At 39.5% G+C, this 22126-nt stretch overlaps 1 protein-coding gene across 1 annotated transcript in view; it reads right to left on the reverse strand.

Annotated features, from left to right (window-relative positions):
• Nucleotides 1-15635, reverse strand: part of CCDC168 (coiled-coil domain containing 168) — a 39240-nt gene extending 23605 nt beyond the window's left edge. The window contains exons 1-4 of the mRNA XM_049867663.1: nt 15094-15635; nt 14948-14984; nt 14818-14860; nt 1-5684 (exon numbers count right to left, since the gene is read on the reverse strand). The exon at nt 1-5684 is cut by the window's left edge and continues 23605 nt beyond it. Coding sequence (XP_049723620.1) covers nt 1-5684; nt 14818-14860; nt 14948-14984; nt 15094-15354 — 6025 coding nt within the window. The 5' untranslated portion in view covers nt 15355-15635. The remainder of the gene's footprint in view (nt 5685-14817; nt 14861-14947; nt 14985-15093) is intronic.
• Between the last annotated feature and the right edge of the window lie 6491 nt (nt 15636-22126).

A 22126-nucleotide genomic window follows, 5' to 3' on the forward strand; every position in this document is an offset into this window, starting at 1 on the left:
TTTCTTCTCCATCTCGAAGATTGGTTTCTTTGGTGTCATCTGAAGTAATATTTCCTTCATGTGATGGTATCTCTCGCTTTACTTGTGCAGAACTGAGTGTTTTTCCTCCTAACATGTCTTTTTCTGTTTCTATTTTGCTATACATATTAATGTCAGGTGTAATAGCTATAAAAGGGTACGTTTTATCCACCACTTTTTTACCTTCATTTATTGCTGTAATTTTGGTTGCCAAGTTACATTCCAGTTCTTTTCTAGGGTCTGAGCTAGCATCACCCTTGATACTGAGCATGTGCGAATTTGATGGTTTCTTTGCCCTCATAATGCTGTATTTGGAATACACCGAAGTTTTTATGTCTGAAAATTTTTTGAAGTTTTTCTCCCCCATGAACGGAGATAAAGCAGGCATACAGACATCAAAAGTCACCGTCTTTTTCCGTTTAACGCCACCACCCTGTTCCTTTTGATGGTTTCCATCAGATGGGATACCACATTCTCCTGCAGAAAGTATGATCTCATCCACCTTTGACTCCCCTGACTTTGGAGGTGAAATACTAGCACGTTTCGCTAGCTTTTCAAATGGAAACTGACTTACCATAGGGTATGAAGTAGAATCGAAAATAGTTTGTGTAATGCACGATTGTGGTTGTATCTGAATATCGGCACTTTCTAGCTGGCCTGGTTCCTCGTCTGATTTGACAAGGTCAGGATGCTTCTTCTCATATGCACTGAACCTGGAGTGTTGGTTATTCTCTGGAGCTGGTAAAGCGTTGTGTTTTCCTTCCTCTTCCTTTTCACATTTCACGCTGCTGGATATACTACTCATATCAATAGAATCTGGGAACCATATTTTTCTTCCATTTGGTGATTTATCCTGGATTGGCTGCTTATGACCAAGTCTTGTTATCTGTCTCATTTGCATATCTGTCTCATTTAAGCTGGTACTCGTTTTGATATTGGGCAAAACAGGCACTTTGGAGTGACTGACATCATGTACATTTTTACTTTGCGGTGGATCTTTCGTCTTCGTGTAAACGTGGCATTGCTTGCTGTATCTTCCATTAAGAATACGTGAAATTGGGGGCTTTTTTGCCTTCATAGTTGTACATTTGCAACTCATTGCTCTTTGCTTGCTTGCTAATGTGTTTTCCTGTCTTTTAGATTCAGAAACCAAAGATTTAAAGGAATCAGAAGACTGCAAGGGTGTCAGTTGCAAATCTTTTGGTAACTCTGAATTTTCTTCCACAAAATAAGAATCCAATTCCCTTTTAGGATTTCCACCAGATGGTAAACCATGCTCTGTTGTCGTGTTCAAAAGTTTATCGAGTGGTGAATCCCCTGCTTTTGGAGGTGGGATCTCTGGAGCCGCAGGGACTTTTATGTCACTCTCTGGTTTGTTGGCTTTCTGTAGTTTTTCAGTTTCTTTAGGACCCACTATGGGGCTAGCCTCCAAAACAGTTTGTAGAAGACGTGCTTGGTGCTGAACGCCTTGCCCATCGACAGGCAGCTTCTGTGATAAACAGTTCAGTGCTGAGTGGATCTCCTGAATTTGATGTGCATCAGATCTGGGGTGCTGGGTATGCTGCGGAGCTGCTTCCGGTGAAGCTTTCTGTTCTTCTTCCTCTCCACCGTGCACTTCTTCTTCTCTGTCGTAGGATACGCTCCTCTGATCAGAGGAATCGGCATACTCTGATCTCTCTTTATCTGCTAGTTCTCTTTGTTTTAACTGAGCGTGACTGCACCTGTTTGTCTCTGCTTCTAATCTGCCATGCATGGGACAGCAAATGGTATTTGGAAGTTCATCTACCAGGCCTTTATCTTGGTTTATCTTTTTAACTTTGGTCTTAAAGTGGAATCCCAATGGCTTTCTATGACCAAAGTTACGAGATGCTATGATAACAAATATTTGTGAAATTGATGGCCTCATTGCCTTCATAGGTACATACTTGGGCCTCACTGTACTTTTCAAGCGTGCTAATCTTTTTCTGTTTTTCTGTCCTTTAGAACGAGGTACGGCAGGCATGCAGAAAATAAAAGTCTCTGGGAACGATGCTAGTAAATCTTTTGGTAATTCTGTTTTTTCTGCAATATTGTAACCTATTTCCCTTGTATAACTTCTAGTATCTGCAGCATCACTTTCTCTTGTTTGGTTTACAGGGTCTCCAGTCAGTGATTTTCCTGATGTTGGAGGAGATATCTTTGAACCTTCAGTACGTTTTATGTCCGGTGGTGGTGTTAAGCTTCTCTGCATCTTCTCAACAGGAGATGGATCCATTATGGGGGAGTAAACGGACTCCATAGTGGTTTCTGTGAATGGGATTTTTTGCTGCATTTCTTTTTCTGTTTTAAGGTCCTTCACTGGATATGCATCAAATCTGAGATGGCAGCTATCGCGAGAAATTACTTTTGGTGGAGCTTCTTTGTTCACTTCATTTTGTAATTTAGTTTCTAGTGTGTCTCTAGAGGTACCTCCTTTATTGGTAGAATCTGAACACCTTTCTTCCCTTTCAACTTGTAATTCCTCTTGCTTTAGCTTGGTATGACTATGATTCTCTGCACTTAATCTGCTATACATTCTACTATTAGGCAAAATAGCCATGTCAGGAAGCACATATGCCACAGTTTTGCCTTGTAGAATTTGTTTAATTATATTTTTTAAATTGTATCCCAATTTGTTTCTATGACTTGGAGTACCCTGTTCACTGATGTATGGCATCAATGAGATGGCTGGCTTCTTTGCTTTCATAATTACATATTTGTGACTGGGTACATTTTTTCTTCCTGATAATTTTTTTCTGATGTTTGGCCTTTTAAAACATGATAACATAAGCACGTGGATATTAAAAGACCTCAGAGCAACTTCGGGTAAAACTCTTTTTAAGTTTCCCCTTTTTTCGGCAACATGACTCTCTGGTGACATTCTAAGGTTTCCACCAAGTGGGACATCACACTCTGTTGTTTCACTTAAAAGTTGCCCAATTGATAAATTCTCTGGCAACGTAAGTGGATTCTGTGGGTCTACAGTATATTCTCCGCCTGTATGTCTGTTTGTGCTTTGCTTCAGCCTCTCAACTTGAAACGGATCTGCTGTGAGGCATGGAGTAGTCTCCAAAATAGTTCCTGTAAAAAGTGTCTGTGGTTGTCCTGCTTGCTCTTTACTTGGGATTTTTCTACTTCCTGAACAGCTCTGTTCCATTTCAAATCTGGCATTTTCGGGTTGCTGCTTTAGATGTGTGCTTGTCTTGACATCTTTTGTCAGTTGTAGAGCTGCTTCTTGTAAACCTTCTTGTTCTTCCTCTCTGTCACAGAGATGTGAATTTTTATAAATGTTTCGAGTATATTCCTTATCAATGTATTTTGTATTACATACTTTCTCTTCGCCCGGTGACCTCTCTTGCTCTACTGCTGAATGACTGAGCTTTATTCTTCTTGATGTATCTTTCTCAGACTTTATTCTGCTGTGCATTTCCAAATCAGATGGTTCAGAAATGGTAGCACAAGCAGCACTCTGAAATGTTTCTGGCATTTTCTCTTGATGCACATTTTTTATGTTGCTTCTAGTAGTGCTGCATTCCAGTTCCTCACCTGAACTCAGGTTATCGTGGTCTGTAATGTTAAGTACTGATGGTTTCTTTTCCTTCAGAATTATACCTTCTCTACTCACTTCAATTTTTACGCCTGCTAATTTGTCACTGCTCTTATGCTTTTTGGTTCCTACTGAAATGCGCAAATTGACATCTGAAGTCTCCACAACAATTTCTAGAAGATCTTTTTGCTCTTGTGTATTTTCCTTAGGAAGGCTCCTTTGCGTTTCTAATGTACTAGTTAGTAAAGTCTCTTCTTTTGAAATCTGAGCAAGGGAATTACCTATATTTTTTAGGTCCTCACATATTTTCTTGCTTCTGCTTGACTCCATTTTGGGAGAGGAAACAAATTTCTGCATAGGTTCAGATATAGCTTTTTCCAAAGGTGTCTCGTACTTTGGAATATGCAGGTCAATTGTTGTCTTCATATTTGGGGCATGAAACTGTGCAACATCACTTGGGTCTTTCGGAGACTCTTTATTCTTTGAGCTTGTTTCTAGTAATGAATACGAAGGTGCTTTTAATTGGTAAGTGTTGCTCTTGAAAGATTGTTTGAGCTGAGGTAGAATTTCTAGTGAAATATTTTTCAGTCCTTTATTTTCTTTGCCATGCTGCTTTACGTTTTTAATATTGCCTGAGATTTCTCTGTCCTCAAAAGATCCTTCATAATTTATTTTCTCTGTATCTGGTGACTTATTTTGCTTCCAGGGAAAATGTCTACATTTTGTTAAATCTGGCACGACTTTCACTGGTTTTTTTCCGAAACACTTTTTAATGTAAGGAGGAACACGCTTGGGAACACAAATAAGATGCAGAGCTGTATCTGATATACCTTCAGTTTGATGTGATTCCTTCATCTCACTGTGACTGCTGCTTCCTAACTCCTTGCTACTTTTTGAAGGGTGACATGCTGTGATTTGAAATACCCATGAAATTGGTGTTTTCTTTGCCTTTAGAGATGGAACTTTGTGACTGAGCTTACTTTTTCTTTTTGATGTTTTTCTCCTGTTTTTCGGCCTTTTTATGGTAGGTGAAAGAGGCACTGAGCTATATACAGAATCCGGCTTTGACTCTGATGAAGCAACTCGCTGCTGCTCCTTTGGCTTTACACTGTTTAGTTGTGGGAACCCATCAGCTACTGAATTTGTAGTTAGAGTTAAAACCAGAAATTTAGCATTCTCAAGAATGGTATTTTGCCCGTGGATTAAGTATTTATTCTTGTTTGAATCTTCAAACCACACAGAATATTGAGCCTCCTCTAAATGCTTTTCATCAGACTCTAGGCCCTTGACTGAATCTTGAATCGCAACAGAATATGGGACTTTAACCAAATGTTGGCTCCTCACCATGCCTTGGCTCTGGAAGAAGTCTTGTGTGCTGCTGAAAAATGGTTTCCTCATCAAATCTTGAGGCTGAGCAAAGTATGTGACCTGGATAGTGGGCTGGCTGTTTATTGATTCTTGGTTCTGAACAAGTTGCTGTGCTTGATTCTGTATAGCATTTTGTCCTAAAAAAGAATCTTGTGCCTGGGCAGAAATACCCATTCTAACAGAATGTTGATTCTGAATCAAGGACTCTTGAGATCTTGAATATAGATAAGTAGATTTACTCTCTAATATAGCTTTTGATTTTAAAGGAATTTGACTTCTCACATTTTCTTCCAGAAGCCTCACTTGTTCTCTGGAAAGATATAAGTGGGCAGGAGGGCACGGGGCCACATCTAGATCTTCATTTTCTACAGTTAATCTAGGAGTTCTTGAAAAGTTGAGATCAGAAGAATACCTTAAGTTTTTATTTTTGTGGGCTTTCATTATTGAAAATAATTTCTTTGATGAAAATTGTATTGTTCCATATTCATTTTCTAGATATTTTCTATGACTTTGAAAATATTCCTTTACTTCCGAATGAAATAACGACAAAGATGAGACAGTCCCAAGTGACAATGGCATATCACTTTCACTTAAGTGACTTACTTGATATCCACTTTCAGTATTACCTGCACGTATGATTTCATTTGACGAAGAAACTGTATCTTCAAAGTTACCTTCATTTTCTTCAGATACAAGTGATGAAGTAATTGTTCTTTCTGAAGAAGCATCAACTCTGAAATACAAAAGAACAGAGTGCAAATGGATTATCATTTAGAACATATGGGTTACAAAAGATCTCTTCTAGACTTAAGAAGATCCAGTATAAATCAGAAACCCAGTATCCACATTACAAAGGGATGCATTACCCAGTTCCTTTCATTTAATAAATCAATAAACTGACAAAGTGAACTATTTACGTGTCTCAAGAGAATGAGGTACTTTCTACCTTAAAACTCTCTAAAAGTGTATTTTTGACAGTAATGAATCAAAGTTATCATTTAAGATTATAGTCTTTAATAGGAAATATTATCTTGTTTCTGTTTAATACGTGAAAGTGTTGAAAAGAATGAAAATATTCCTATAGAAATTTAATAGGTACGACAGAAAAATTTCCAACCTATAGAATGCAACTTTCTAGAGGAACATCCAGACCATTTTAACAAGCGGTTTGTTTTTGATCAGCAGAAAAGGCTACACGTTAGTGCAGTGCTTCTCAAAGCGTGGTCCCCAGACCAAGGCCATCAGCATCACATCGGAACTTGTTAGAAATGAAAATTTTCAGATCTCATCCTAAACCTACTATATCAGACACTCCAGATTCTGATGCATGATAAACTTTAACAATGTCTGTTTTACAGAAGGGCAAGCCTAAAACCATAAACTGAAATTCCTGTAAACTAGCTCATATAACTAGTAGCTGCCTGTTTGGGGAACACTGATTATCTTATACTTTACTAGAAGAGTGACCCTAACTTTTAAATAACCCCCAATCATAAACAAGTAGTGAAGGCAATATTGTGAAATCATCGTGACCTACTCAATCATAAAAATTATTTGTTCTAAATGTTTACTTACAGGGAAAAATATCAATTTGGATTCTGCTAATTAGAATTTAGAGTATTTTAGGCTACACTAATAAGGTTACCTTTTTTCATAGTCACCTCAAAAATATTAGGTGATTATTTAAAGTGTAGCAAATAGTTTAAAGTTCCCTCAATTGTTAGAGTATCTATTAACATTTAATACATAGGCCGTATACACATCTTTGTCACCTAGTCCTAGTTAGCCTTTTTACTTAACTTTAGTGTCACGTTGGAAACCCTGGTGGCATAGTGGTTAAGAGCTGTAACTGTTAACCAAAACACTGGCAGTTTGAATGCACCAGGCACTCCTTGGAAACCCGATGGGGCAGTTCTACTCTGTCCTAAAGGGTCACTATGAGAACTGACTCAATGGCAACGGGTTTGGTGGTTTGGTTTGGTTAGTATCATATTACCTTTGGTAGCAAGGTCTGTCCTTATTACTAAGGCAAATTTTGGGTTGGAGTAATAATCATGGAAGTGGACTCCCCAAAATCCTTTCTACCTCAAATGATTAGGCTAAATGTAACACTGTATACTAAGTGGAATACCAAGCCCATTGCCACTGAGCCGATTCTGACTCATAGTAACCCTATAGGACAGAATAGAACTGCCCCCTAGGGTTTCCAGGGAGAGGCTGGTAGGTTCGAACTGCTAATATTTTGGTTAGCAGCCAAGCTCTAGGTGGAACAGTGTCCCCCAAAATTCATGTCTACCTGGAACCTGTGAATGTGACCTTATTTGAAAATAGGGTCTCTGCAGATATAATCAAGTTGAGATGAGCTCATACTGGATTAGGGTGGACTCTAAACTCAATAACAGGTATTCCTCTAAGGAGGGGGAGATTTGGAGACAGACAAACAAGACACAGGAGAAAGATAGAGGCAGAGACTGGTTATGCTGCCACAGGCCAAGGAATACCAAAGATCGCTGGCAACCACCCAGGGCTAGAAGAAGCAAGGAAGGATTATTTCCTAGAGTCTTTGGAGGGAGCATGGCCCTGCTGACATCTCAGTTTTGAACTTATCCAGAACTGTGAAAAATAAATTTCTGTTGTTTTAAGTTTGTGATAATTTGCCCTGTTGTTGTTGTTAGGTGCCATCGAGTTGGTTTCAGCTCATAGTGACCCCATGTACAACAGAACGAAACACTGCCTGGTCCTGGGCCACCCTCAGGATCGTTGTTATGCTGGAGCCCACTGTTGTAGCCACTGTGACAATCCATCTCGTTGAAGGTCTTTCTCTTTTTCTCTCTCTACTATACCAAGCAGGATGTCCTTTTCCAGGGACTGTTGCCTCCTGATAATGAGTCCAAATTACATGAGATGAGGTCTCACCATCCTTGCTTCTAGTGAGCACTCTGGCTGTACTGCTTCTGAGACAGATTTGGTTTTTTAATTTCCTCTAAAAAACTAGTTTGTGATAATTTACAGTAGCCCTCGGAAACCAATACACATGGTAATCCCATTTACCAATGATTAGTTTAGGAATGGGTACCATCTAATACTAACATAATGGATTGAATTGTGTCCCACCAAAATATGTGTCAACTTCGTTAGGCCATGATTCCCAGTATTGTATGACTGTCTACCATGTTGTCATCTGATGTGATTCCCCTATGTGTTGTAAATCCTATCACTATGATGTTAATGAGATGGCTCTGTTGCAGTTATATTGATGAGATCTACAGGATTAGATATTGTTTTAAGCCAATCTCTTTTGAGATATAAAAGAGCGAAGCCAGCAGAGATACGGGGACCTCATACCACCAAGAAAGCAGCACCAGGGAACACAGTGCATCCTTTGGACCCAGGGTTCTTGCGTGGAGAAGCTCCTAGTCTCCAGAAAGAGTGATGACAAGAACCTTCCTCCAGAGCCAACAGAGAGATGGCCTTGCCCTGGAGCTGATGCCCTGAATTTGGACTTCTAGCCTACTAGGCTATGCGAGGATAAATTTCTCTTTCAGAGAATTTTGGGAAAAGTTGTCTCATTTGTAAAAAACAGGTACAGAAAGAAATGGCCTTTTTCCTCCTCTGGACTTGCTGTTCTTATTGTAGAACTCTGTGGCCATCTTTCTATCCACTTCAAGATAAACCAATGCCAAGGAAGGCAGAATGGAGAGATGAAAAGAACTTAAACTTTAATGAAAATGATGAGCTACTGTATCAACCAATTCTTTAGTCCATTTTACCTGTGGATTTCCTATATCATAAATTCTTTTATTATTACACCAGTTTGAATCACATTTTTCTGTTTCTTGAGAATAAAAATATTCTGATACAGGTGAGATGTATAAGCATTCTGGGGAATCACGTGACTTCAACCAGTTATAGCAGTGTCCAGGCATAATCAGGACAGAGATATGATTATCCATTTAGGAAAGTGGAACAAAAATAAAAACATAAGATAAAGAATTGATTTTTGTAAGCTGAAGGAAAAACATCTTAGAGGAAAGCCGAAATGCAATGAGGTAATATTGTGATTTTAAAAATAAAATAATAGAGGATAAAATGACCAAAGAAGCAAATGTTCACTTGAGAAGTCACTTTCTTGCTTCCCAGTTTGGATGCCATACAAAATAGATTTATTTTTCTTGCCTAGTTTCTGTGGCTAAAGCTTCAGGTACAATGTTGAATAAATGTTGATAAGAAGTGGCAAAAGCAAGTGTCCATGTCTTGTTCCTGATCTTAGGGGGAAAGCTTTCAGTTTTTCACCATTGAGTATGTTAGCTGTGGGTTTTTCATAAATGCCCTTTATCTGGGTGAAGAAGTTCCCTTCTATTCCTGAGTATTTTTTTTTATCATAAAAGAGTGTTGGATGTCAGGTGCTTTTTTTGCATCAATTAAGATGGTTGTGTGATTTTGGAGGCATGATGATGAGGAAAAAGAAGAAACAAAATTGAGCCCCAAGATACATCAACCCTTCTTGAACAAAAAGGCCATCCGTTAAGGAAAGCGCACTTCATTATACTGACAGAAAAGGGTACTTTTGAACTGGCAATCTTGAAAAACAACCAAAGTCCCCAGGCAATGACTAAGAAAAAAGCAGGCTCCTTGCCTTATAAAACTAATGTAAGAAGACAACAGAAAATGAGGATAAAAGGTTTCAGTTAATGAAAATTCACCCCCACAAAGCAAACATAATGCCAAAGAAAACGGAACACAGTACTCCACACCGGATTAAATACTCTCAAACTAATGTTTGGAGTTATGAAAAACAAAAAAACCTTGAACCATAAGTTCAAATGCCAAGAACAGGGGGGAAAAAAACAAATAAAAACCTATGGAGTTAGAGTAGAAATGGAAGTATCATGGAGGTTTCAGTATAAACTCATGAGTCCGTGTGTGCGTGTGTATGTGTGTGTGTGTGTGTGTGTGTGTGTGTGCACGTAGGAGAGAGTTAATTTATACCTGGACTAGAACAGATCCATCTTTATCTCTGGGGATGCCTGGATGTCTGGCTTTGCAATGGGGATTATGATATGCTGTTGAAAGTCTGAGACTCTCCTGGGTAACCTCCACAGTCAGTTTGTTTACCGAAGGTTTTCAACTGGCAAAACCAGTTAGTCAGCATGGCTTGACTACTTGACCAAAAGGACACAAAAACCCCACTGAGAACTTCTGCTTTGAGCTCTCCTGAAGCCAAGAGCCCTAGCACAGATCTTGGTGGTTCAATCTAGAGACAGCACGATCCATATGGAACAAGGACCTTGAGGAGTTTGTGCAAGAGATGTCTCTCAGATCCCTAATGCTTGCCTGCTCTTTCTCTTGCTGCACTGCATTTTAAATAAAAAGTCTTACATGAGTATTCTCTGTGAAGTCTGATTAGACCTTTCAAATACCTGAACTTATTAAATATTTGCACTTAAGAGGAGGATGGGATATTAGAAACAAACCCTAACTATAATCTGAATAATAATGGCTAAGGGATTGTTTGTGAGAATGAAAGATGAAGAGTGGGGTGGGGGAGGAATCACTGTGGTTGCCAGGTTGGCTTCCTGGCCATCCCTGGGGTGAGGAACAAGAACTGTGTCCACTGTATCAGTCAGACCTTGAGTTCCTGGATTCAGGCCAGGGAAGATAGCTAAATGCTTAACACAAGATTTGTGAACCGAGGGGAAGTCAGCCAAGAATATGAAGCCTTGGTTGCTTTTATCTGTTCTAGCTAAAATGAAGATAACATACAAACAACCTCAGGCTGCTACAAGCACAGTTATGGCTGTGACTCCATTTGTGAAGTTGAAGAACACAGCATTCATGAGAAGTTGTGCAGATATTTCCTTTAATCAGAATTTGGTCCCTATATGATCAATAATCACTAAAAGAAAAGAAGACACTACTGAAATGGGATATTCAGGTAAATATAAAGAGTTAAGCCACCCTGTGAATCCTTGTCTACCATTCTCTTCAGAACTGGAATTGACGTGGTCTATTTCTCCCTTAGCTTGACCACTGAAAGGGCCAAACAGCAATGATATCCAGTAGCAATGAGCACACCTAGGGCCCTGATCTGAGTTTCTAAACGCCATTCCTCACTAAAAGGAACTAGGGGCTCATTGGGGAAGTGGCAGATCCTAGGTCTAGGTCAGGGAAGGTACAAGATGGGCCTAGAAAATGTTGTACCAGAAAGTACCAAACCAGAACTAAACCCATTGCTGTTGAGTTCAATCCAACTCATAGGGAGCGATGACAAATGCAGGATACGTAAAAACAGACAGAGTAGCTATCTTGAAGGGGCTTTCGTTGGCCAAATCCAGGATGCTTTGAACACTAAAATAAGTTAAGGATAGTAGAGTAATAATTCGTTGTTGTTAGGCGCCATAGAGTCGGCTCCGACTCAGCAACCCCTGTGTACAACTGAATGAAACACTGCTCGTCCTACGCCATCCTCACAATTGTTGGTATACTTGAGCCCACTGTTGTAGTAGCCACTGTGTCAATCCATCCCATCGAGGGTCCTCTTCTTTTTCACTGACCATCTACCTCAGCAAGCATCACTTCCTTCTCCAGGGACTGGTCCTTCCTGATAACGTGTCCCAAGTATGTCAGACAAAGTCTTGCCATTCTTGCTTCTAAAGAGCATTCTGGTTGTACTTTTTCCAAGACAGATTTGTTCATTCTTCTGGCAGTCCGTGGTATATTGAATATTCTTCACCAACATCACAATTCAAAGGCATTGATTCTTCTTCAATATTCCTTATTCACTGTCCAGCTTTCACATGCATATCAGGAGCCCTGGTGGTGCAACAGTTAAAGTGCTCGGCTGCTAACAGAAAGGTTGGTGGTTCGAACCCACCAGCTGCTCCCCGGGAGGAAGATGTGGCAGTCTGCTTCCCTAAAGCTTATATAGCCTTGGAAATCCTAATGGGGCAGTTCTACTCTGTCCTACAGGGTTGCTGTGAGTCAGAATTGACTCGATGGCACACAACAACATAGTAATAATTATGATCCATTAAATAGGAAATAGGGATGCATGAAGTCTATACTGATAAGAGAGAAAAAAACAGAGAGAAGGAAAGTTTTCTTATAGTAAAATGCCAACTAACAGATACAGAAGAGATGATGGAGTTAGAAAATCATTATAGTAAAATTTGATTTAGGCAAGAATCAGCAATGGATGTTAAATCTAGAGCAAGAGTCAGCACACTCAGTCTACAAAAGGCCAGACAGTAAATATTTTAGGCTTTGTGGGTCATATGGTCTTTGTTGCAACTATTCAATTCTGTCACTGTAGCATAAAGCAACCACAGACAATATATAAACAAATGGGCATGACTGTATTCCAATAAAGCTTTATTTATAAAAGTAGGCAGTAGGTTGTAATTTGACCTAAGTCCTCATATCTAGGAGCAGGGGTTCACAAGCTATGGCCCACAGGACAAATATGGCTCCCAGTCTGTTTTTATAAGGCCCTCAAAAATGTTTACATTTTTAAAGATTAAAACAAGCAAAGAATTCAAACCCCATGACCTGATCCTATTAAAATAAGGAAGTAGTGGGAATGAAGAAGAGGGGAAAAATATGCAGACCCTTCATGACAGCACACCTCAAGCTAGCCCTTAAAAAAACAAAAACCAAACCGGTTGCCATGGAGTTGATTTCTGACTCATGGCGACCCTACAGGACAGAGTAGAACTACTCCATAGGGTTTCCAAGGCTGTATGTAATCTTTACTTTACTTTTTACTTTTACCTTGAGTTGATTCTGACTCTGAAACCAACCTCTTCTCACCACTTGCACTGCTAACCCTGGTTTGAGCCACCATTATCTCTCACTTGGATTATTCATAATAGTCTCCCAACTGCTTTCCAACCAGTCAGTGATACTTCAGGTTTTGAAAGTTAAGTAATTGGTGGCAGACTAACTCCTATGAATACACTTCCAAGGTCAACTCACTCTTGCCTGTGTAACTCACACAGTCCTGAAAAAAACCATTGTCCAAAATCCTATGTAAGATCAGCAGTTTGTATGAGTCTACCTGATTTCAGATATTGAGTGCTTCAACCCTTGACCTACTACAGTGTATTCTCAACACAGCAGGCAGAACAATCCTTTTAAAATATAAATTAGAACTTACCATTCTCCTGCTCAAAACTCTACAATGAAGCCCCATTTTCAATTAGAGTACAAACCACTGTCCTTAACATGGCCTATGAGGCCTTCCCATGACCTGGATACCTATTACTTCTCTGACCTCATCCCCATAGGCCATCTCCTCTCTTTCCTGGCTTCTGCCACACTGGTCTTATTGCTCCTCAAACAATAGGCACACCCCCACTTAGGGCCTTTGCTCTTGGCCCTGCTTGGACTACTCTTTTACCATATCTGTTTAACTCCTTCATCCTTTTAAGGCTTTGTTGAAATCCTGCCATATTTGATATGGTGGCCTACCTCTCCTCCTATACTTCTGGTACCTCCAATCCCCTTACCTTATTCTTTCTTTTGTTTTACTGTAAAACTTATCACCTTTAGAGATATTATATAATAACTATACAAACAAGACCCACTCCCATCAAGTTGATTCTGATTCATAGCAACCCCATAAGGTTTCCAAGGCTGTAAATCTCTACAGAAACAGACTGGCATGTCTTTCTCCCTTGGGATCGATGGTGGTTTCTAACTGCTGACCTGTCAGTTAGCAATCGCTTTAACCACTGCACCACCAGGGCTCCTAAATAACTGTATATCATATATTATTTATTACATTATTTTTACTACTCGACTCCCCCCACCACACATTAAAACTTAAGGTAGGAATCTGAATGGTCATCTTCCCCTCTAGGCTCCTGATTGCCAACTCTCATCTACAACAAGCTAACCCAGACATATAATCCAACCTTTTCCTCAATTTCAATGAAAGGGAAAAATTCACATATACAAATTACCCATAAATGTGGCTGAGCTGACTTTAATGAAGATTTAGAGGCAAAAATCAAAGGGGGTTCATTACAGCAATGTTACTACCCCACATGGTAGTATCCTTTACATATGTCTCCCCCATAAGAATATAAGCTTCTTGAGAACAGAGACTATCTGACTCTTGCATCCCAGTACCAAACACAGTGCTCATTACATAGAAGATAGCTAATGACTACTGAATGGGTTTTGATTAAAACAAGTAAAATATTAAAAACAAGAGCAGTGAGGATGTCAGGATGAATCCCTAGCGGTGATAGATCTTTAGGATGCTGACAAATTCTGATTTTATAAACCCTTACATGTCACTCTTACAGCACCCAGCTCAGTGTTTACTTTGTCCACCAAAATAAAACTAACCCTGTTGCCACCAAGGCGATTCTGACTCATGGCGACCCCGCGTGTTACAGAGTAGAGCTGCTCCATAAGGTTTCTTGGCTGTGATCTTTATGGAGGCAGACTATCAGGCCTTTTTTCTCAGGTGCCTCTTGATCCACAGGAAGTGCTAAATGGGTATTTTTTCCAACTGAATTATAAGAATGGGTGGTTATTACTTCTTCGTGTGTATTGGGGAGGGAGGGTAGAGTAGAGAAGCAAGTGGTTTAAGCCATCCAAGCTTTATTTTTCTCATCGGTAATAAGAGTGGTAATACTACCTACCTCAAAAGATTGTTATAGGGAATAATTTCAATAATCTATGAAAAGCCTTCAACACAGGGCTTGGCACATAGTAGCCATTTAAAAAAAAAGTTAGAATTATGAGATTAAAAGCTGTGATCTTCTGTACATACAGGAAACCTTTTTCTGAAATTTAGAAGTAAATCTTAATTTTGAACATAACTAACCTATTTAATTTCAAAATATATCACTCACCTTTCTTTTGAAGATAAACAAGTAACTAACAAATTATCTCTTGCTAGAAGGGAATAAAAAAAAGAGTATCAGTGGGAGAAGCTCAGGCTGAACAAATACTATATTAAAATATAAATTACATGATCTTTACCAAATTTCACGCTTTCCAGGCATGTGTCTTCATTCTCCTGTTTCAAGAGAAAGAAAAAGTTAGAGGAGCAAGCGAAGTCTCAAAGTTCCACAATTTAATGTGTGATTCAGAAATACAGGGAAGAAGGAATCAACTGTGGTTCTTACCTCTTGGGTATCTGAGCTATCCTTTTCTGGAAATGTAGGCTTCTTGTGAAAGGACGTACAAAATTTTACGAGTACAATCTCAAAAATAATTCCTAGAAAAATTATAAAGAAGATTGTTGTCCAATCATTTTGAAAAATCCAGGACTCCAGAAGGTCCCATAACATGAAAAATGAATTATCTTCCAATCCACCCCTCACCCCCTTTTTAAAGAAATGATATTGCTTCGGCATTTTAATATGTGAAACAGGCTGTTGTCTCATTTGTAAGTCCTTGATTTGGGATGCCCCCAAACACAAAAAGTTGGCATGCCCATCTCATAACCATGTGTAATGCTCTGCCAGAAAAAAACTTCCAGTGCTGCTCAGTGTCTTATCAAGTGCAACAGTGATTGCTCTGGGTAAGGTAAAGTGGGGTACGTGTCATAGTGGGTATTTAACTGAGCTCACATCAGCCTACCTCAGCAATAAGCAAAGTTCACTGGTCACACGTGTGTAGTGCTATAAGTAGCTTAATTAAAATTTAGAAAATAACCTTTTATTAACTTTATAATAAGAAATATAATTCTATAAACAACCCAGTAGCATAGTTGGGTTATCACGGCCCCCTATTAAAAAAAATTATATATATATATATATATGTGTGTGTGTATTTATATAAAAAAAAAACCAGTGGTATATATATAAAATTATATATATATATATATGTGTGTGTATTTATATAAAAAAAAAACCAGTGGTATATATATATATATAAAATATATATACATACTAAAAACATATATATATATAACGTGTGTGTATATGTATATATATGTACATACCAAAAAAACGAAACCCAGTGCCATCGAGTCGATTCCGACTCATAGAGACCCTATAGGACAGAGTAGAACTGCCCCATAGAGTTTCCAAGGAGCACCTGGCGGATTCGAACTGCTGACCCTCTGGTTAGCAGCTGTAGCACTTAACCACTATGCCACTGGGGTTTCCATATATGTACATATATTATATATATATATGTATGTGTATATAGGGAAACCCTGGTGATGCAGTGATTAAGTGCTATGGTTGCTAATCAAAAGATCGGCAGTTCGAATCCACCAGGTGCTCCTTGGAAACCCTGTGGGGCAGTTCTACTCTGTCCTTTAGGGTTGTTATGAGTCGGAATCGACTCGATGGCAAAGGATTTATGTGCGTGTGTATGTATACACACATACATACATACCTATATACATATATATAACAACTTTGAATTGGCAAAAAATATTTGGCATAGCCAAATTTTACGTTACCGCCAGGAACAACGTATTTTGTGCTTCTTGGTGGTCAGGAAAATATATGGTCCTTTCTTAGAAGGAATGTAGGGTTGCCAGTTTTAGCGAAGAAAAGCTCAATGCCTAGTTAAATTTGAATTTCAGATAAATATAAAATTTTAAAATGTTATCATCACCTGCCTCTTATTGACTTGCTTTTTTTGTTCCGTAAAATGGAACTCATTTTTTCTTTTCTTTTTGTTGGGATGTCTGTTGGTAACGTTCCTCTTCAACAATCTACTGACACGCTAAAAACCAGTGTTAGACTTTGGAACGGCTTCCCAGTTGATGTGCTTTTCACCATTTCTGTGGTGACTCGAGGAGCCTGGGTGGCACAGCGGTTTAAACATTCAGCTGCTAATCAAAAAGTCAGCAGTTTGAATCCACCAGGGGCTCCTCGCAAATCCTATGAGGCAGTTCTACTTTGTCCCATAACTATGAGTCAGAATGAACTCGATGGCAATGGGTTGGTTTTGAGTATGGTGACTGAAAGGAGCAGCTACTTGTGATGTCCTTCCTGAGGTCAGAATTAAGGGTGGGGCAGGGGAAGGCCTAAGTACTGCTCTCTTGCTTTCGGTCTAGAGTGTCAGCCTGTAAGCTCACTGAGCAAAAACAATTTTAATCACGGGTAGTCAGGATAGTCTGTGTAATTGGTGAAAAATGTTAGCACTAACTTGGATTTAGACTATTTTTCCTTTGAAGATGTAATTAATACTTCCTTCATCTTTTCTTATTCAAGGTGGGTTGAGGAAAGAGGTATTTGTTACACCAAAGTAGGTCATTGTTCAGTCCTCTTCCATTACATCAGTTTAACTGAGCGCAACAAAGATTTTTTTGAGCTCTTACTCTCCCCAAGTATTGCAGGTGAGTTAAATGACACATCCTAACATCAGATTTTACAGTCTTCCAGTACAGGTACTTGTAATCTTTATTTGGGTTTGACTGATCTTGGGGTTTGTTTCCACGAAGGGTATAGCCCTCCAGAATGTGTGGTAGCCATTCATTAGCTCTGGAAGAAGCTTCAATTCCATCTGGATTTACATAGCACCACCGAGCCCTGGTGGCATAGTGGTTAAGAGTTCGTCTGCTAACAGAAAGGTCAGCAGTCGGAATCCACCAGCCGCTCCTAGGAAACCCCATGGGGCAGTTCTACTGAGTTGGAATGACTCTGATGGCAATGGGTTTGGCTTGGTCTTATGGTAAAGTACACCCCCTTCCATCTGCCCTCCCCTGAGAGAGAGGTGATTTTATTCTGCAGGGCTAGTCTATAAAATTTTATGCAGCTGGTAAAATAACTCAATTTCTCTTGTCTGATAACAGACTTTCTCTAATTCATTTGTTAATTATCTCAAAAGTGATTCACCATTTTAACACTTCACTCTCTAGTCCCTTAGATTCTTAAAATATTTGTGGCACTGAATCCCTAAGTAGTACACCACTGAACACTGAATAGCTCTTATAAAAGCTGAACAGGAACTTCTGTGTATCACTCCCCGCCCTATGCTTATGTTTACACAGAGGTAAACAGACCCCCCTCTAGAGCTCTGTCATGTTATTTAAGTACTTGCCTACCGATACAAGAATAATTACCTATTCTCCAGCGTACATGCTTCTGTCCCTTGCGCTAGGAACCTCTTAGGTCAGTCTCAAGCGAGCAGAATAAAAAGTAAATGCTAAGCTAGATTCATTTTAAACAAAGACAATAAACATCAGAGAAAGCCCTTCCTAACAGTAATAATAGACACTAATAGAACATATCCAGAAAAAAAAAATTCTATCAAAGTTTTTTTTTTTTTTTAAATCTATTTACCAGTGTCATATTCTTTGCGACTATTTGGACATTGTGAGCTAGGTTTAAGGAGCCCTGGTGGCACAACGGTTAAGCACTTGGCTGCTAACTGAAAAGCTGGCAGTTTGAATCCACCCAGTGGCTCTGCAGGAGAAAGACCTGGCGATCTGCCCCTATAAAGATCACAGCCTAGGGAACCCTGCGGGGCCGTCCACTCTGTCGCACGGGACTGCAATGAGTTGGAATCAACTATGAAGATCACAGTCTAGGGAACCCTGCGGGGCCGTCCACTGTGTCACATGGGACTGCAATGAGTTGGAATCAACTATGAAGATCACAGCCTAGGGAACCCTGCGGGGCCGTCCACTCTGTCGCATGGGACTGCAATGAGTTGGAATCAACTATGAAGATCACAGTCTAGGGAACCCTGCAGGGCCGTCCACTCTGTCACATGGGACTGCAATGAGTTGGAATCAACTATGAAGATCACAGCCTAGGGAACCCTGCGGGGCCGTCCACCGTGTCGCATGGGACTGCAATGAGTTGGAATCAACTATAAAGATCACAGCCTAGGGAACCCTGCGGGGCCGTCCACTGTGTCACATGGGACTGCAATGAGTTGGAATCAACTATGAAGATCACAGCCTAGGGAACCCTGTGGGGCCGTCCACTCTGTCGCATGGGACTGCAATGAGTTGGAATCAACTATAAAGATCACAGCCTAGGGAACCCTGCGGGGCCGTCCACTGTGTCACATGGGACTGCAATGAGTTGGAATCAACTATGAAGATCACAGCCTAGGGAACCCTGTGGGGCCGTCCACTCTGTCGCATGGGACTGCAATGAGTTGGAATCAACTATGAAGATCACAGCCTAGGGAACCCTGTGGGGCCGTCCACTCTGTTGCATGGGACTGCAATGAGTTGGAATCAACTATGAAGATCACAGCCTAGGGAACCCTGTGGGGCCGTCCACTCTGTCGCACGGCAATGAGTTGGAATCAACTCGTTGGCACCCAACGACTACAAACTAGGGTTTCTTCTTTATGTAACAGGGAAAAAAGTCCCAATAATAGATGTATAGAATAGCAAAATGAAACCAGGAATTGTTCAATATTGTTTGGAAATCTCCTGTAAACATCTTAGTTCCATATCACATATATTTATTGAATAATATGTAAGGCACTGAATAAGGAATCAAAAAGTGTTTTAAGATGAGTAAAAACTATTCTCAGATTTGAGGGAGTTTGTTTAATATAAGTGGGGTGAGCAAACATATAACCTAATGAGAAGGCAGAGTGGATTAACAATGGGAAGATAGTATGGGGTTTCAATGGAAAGACAGCCTGTTTGGGGTAGTTCAAAGAAAGCTGTAAAGAGGGAAAGGGGATTTTTTAAAGGTCTTAAAAGATGAGTAGGATTTTTTACAAGCAAATACTAACAAAGTTTCAGGAAGATAAAGGGAGAAAAATTTGTCCCTGTTTACAAAACACATGTAGCCCAGGTTAACTGTAGTACTGTGAGCAGATTCTGAGTCTGGGTAAAGATAAAGCTAAAAATTATGTTGATAGAGCTCTGTTGTGGAGGGCCTTGAACAAAGGATTTTGGCCTTAATAGTGTCATCTCTGGAGATCCATCAACAGTTTTTATGTTCGTGGTGTCAATGGAGTACTGGAGAAAGGAAACAACAGGAAAATCAATTAGGCTATTGCAATTACACAGCCCTGTTAACATGTTAAGGTCGCTGAGTTGGAATTGACTCAGCGGAGTTTGGGCCAGAGGAGGTGCCAAATTGCTATTCAACCACGATCTCAAACTTAAGGGGGCTGCACATTTTTTGGCAAGACATGCCAAATTTGTGCAGGAGAGCAGATGAGATCTTTTCACAAATGTTCATTTCATTTGTAGACATACCACGTCTTTCTGTAGGAGTTAACATGTTCCCCAACCAAAGTTAGGTAGACAGGCCTTACAAGGGGTAAGCCAGCTCATCAATAAGGAACAGCAGTTTCTCAGAAAACCATATTATGTCTATACCAAAAAAAAAAACAAACCCAATGCTGTCAAATCGATTCCAACTCATAGCGACCTTATAGGACAGAGTTGAACAGCCCATTAAGAGTTTCCAAGGAGCAGCTGGTAGATTCAAACTGCTGATCTTTGGGCTATAAGCCATAGCTCTTAACCACTGCGCCACCAGGGCTCCAATTATGTCTATAGCTTAACTTTACAAGCTTGAATATTGTAAATGCAATTTGAATATTGTACTGTAACCACTATCCCACCAGGGTTTCCTGTTAACTGCATACCTTACCTTACCCACTGCCGTCAATTCTGACTCATAGTTACCCTGTAACTGCATATCCTGGTTAATAACCCTTAAAATCTATTTCATTATAGTTTTATATTTATATTGTGATCTGCTTTGTAATAAGTTATCTTTTTTTTTCTTCCATTGGTTTTATTTCTGGTTCACAATATTAACAATTTCCCAATCTATTTATATTTAATAGACCAGTGATTACATTTTTATTAGCCCTGGATTTTATCTTTTGATACCAGATTTATTTAAAATAGCTATTGTTTAATTATACATCAGAGTCCTTGAGTGCTGCAAATGTTTAACACACCTGCTAACTGAAAGGTTGGAAGTTCGAGTCTACCCAGAGGATCTTCAGAAGAAAGGCCTAGAGATATGTCTGAGAAAACAGCCACTGCGAACTCTTGGAGCACAGTTCTACTCTGACACACACTGGTTGCCACTGAGTTGAAACTGATTTGATGGAAACTGGTTTTTCTTGGTTTTAGTTATACATTTTTTTTTTTTTTAATTTAGGTCTTGTTCAGGACATGATGTAGGCAAAAATTATTGTATATTGAGTGGTACAGGAGTTTTGAATTTGCAGTTACATACAACTTCACCCTATCATAATAATATGAATGATTTGGATATTGTTATCTAGCTTTTAGTTTTTTATGTAATGATATTTAGGAAAATATACAAAAAATAATGAAAATCCATTGACTCCCCAAGGACAGGACAAATGAGGACCTCAAAAATCTGCAAGCTGCCCAGGCCACATTGAAGCTGTCTAGAAAGCCTACTGTAAGAGCAGTAGAGAAGCCAGGAAAAGGAGTTAATTTCTTACCATAGAAAACCACTCCTCACTATAAACCTCTATATAATACCAGCCTCATATTTCGTGCACTTTATGTGAAATACAGAAACTATACTTTTTATATATAACTGAATACTATTCAAGGTCCAGTTCTGGTGGTATCTGAATTTCCCAAGGAAAAATTAAGTACCCCAACTCTTGCCTACTTACAGCACAGGTACGAATCCTACTCTTTAGTCCTTATTTCATTCTTCCCTTAGAGTGGTCCACACATCTACCTCCACCAGTTAAGTATACTATAGCCTCCAGGAGGTGTTTGTCTTTGCAAACCCAATGTGGCCTTGTCTCTAACAGGCTTTCAGCAAACATTTCTCAAGTAAAAGTTGTTACTTCTTTCTAAAAACAACTTAGGAGCCCCATATTTGCATATCTCCATTTCTGTTCCTCAACTGTGATTTATTAAAAGATTAGGCAAATAAATGTATACCCATTATATACCCACTGCCATCGAGTCAATTCCGAATCATAGCGACCCTATAGGGCAGAGTAGAACTGCCCCACAGAGTTTCCAAAGGGTGCCCGGTGGATTCGAACCGCGAATCCTTTGGTTTGCAGCTTTAGCCCTTAACCACTAGGCCACCAGGGAATAAATGTATACACGCCATAAAACTGATTGACTAATTTTAAAATAGTAAGTTTTGTTTTTCTTTTTTCCAGTTACTGTTCCAGATAAGAATACTTTCTGAGTTGCAATAAAACAAAAACGCAACCATAGCAAAATCCAAAACTTTAATAGTTTTCAAAACTTAACTATAC

The sequence above is a fragment of the Elephas maximus genome, chromosome 23, assembly GCF_024166365.1.
Source record: "Elephas maximus indicus isolate mEleMax1 chromosome 23, mEleMax1 primary haplotype, whole genome shotgun sequence".
Lineage (NCBI taxonomy): Eukaryota > Metazoa > Chordata > Mammalia > Proboscidea > Elephantidae > Elephas > Elephas maximus.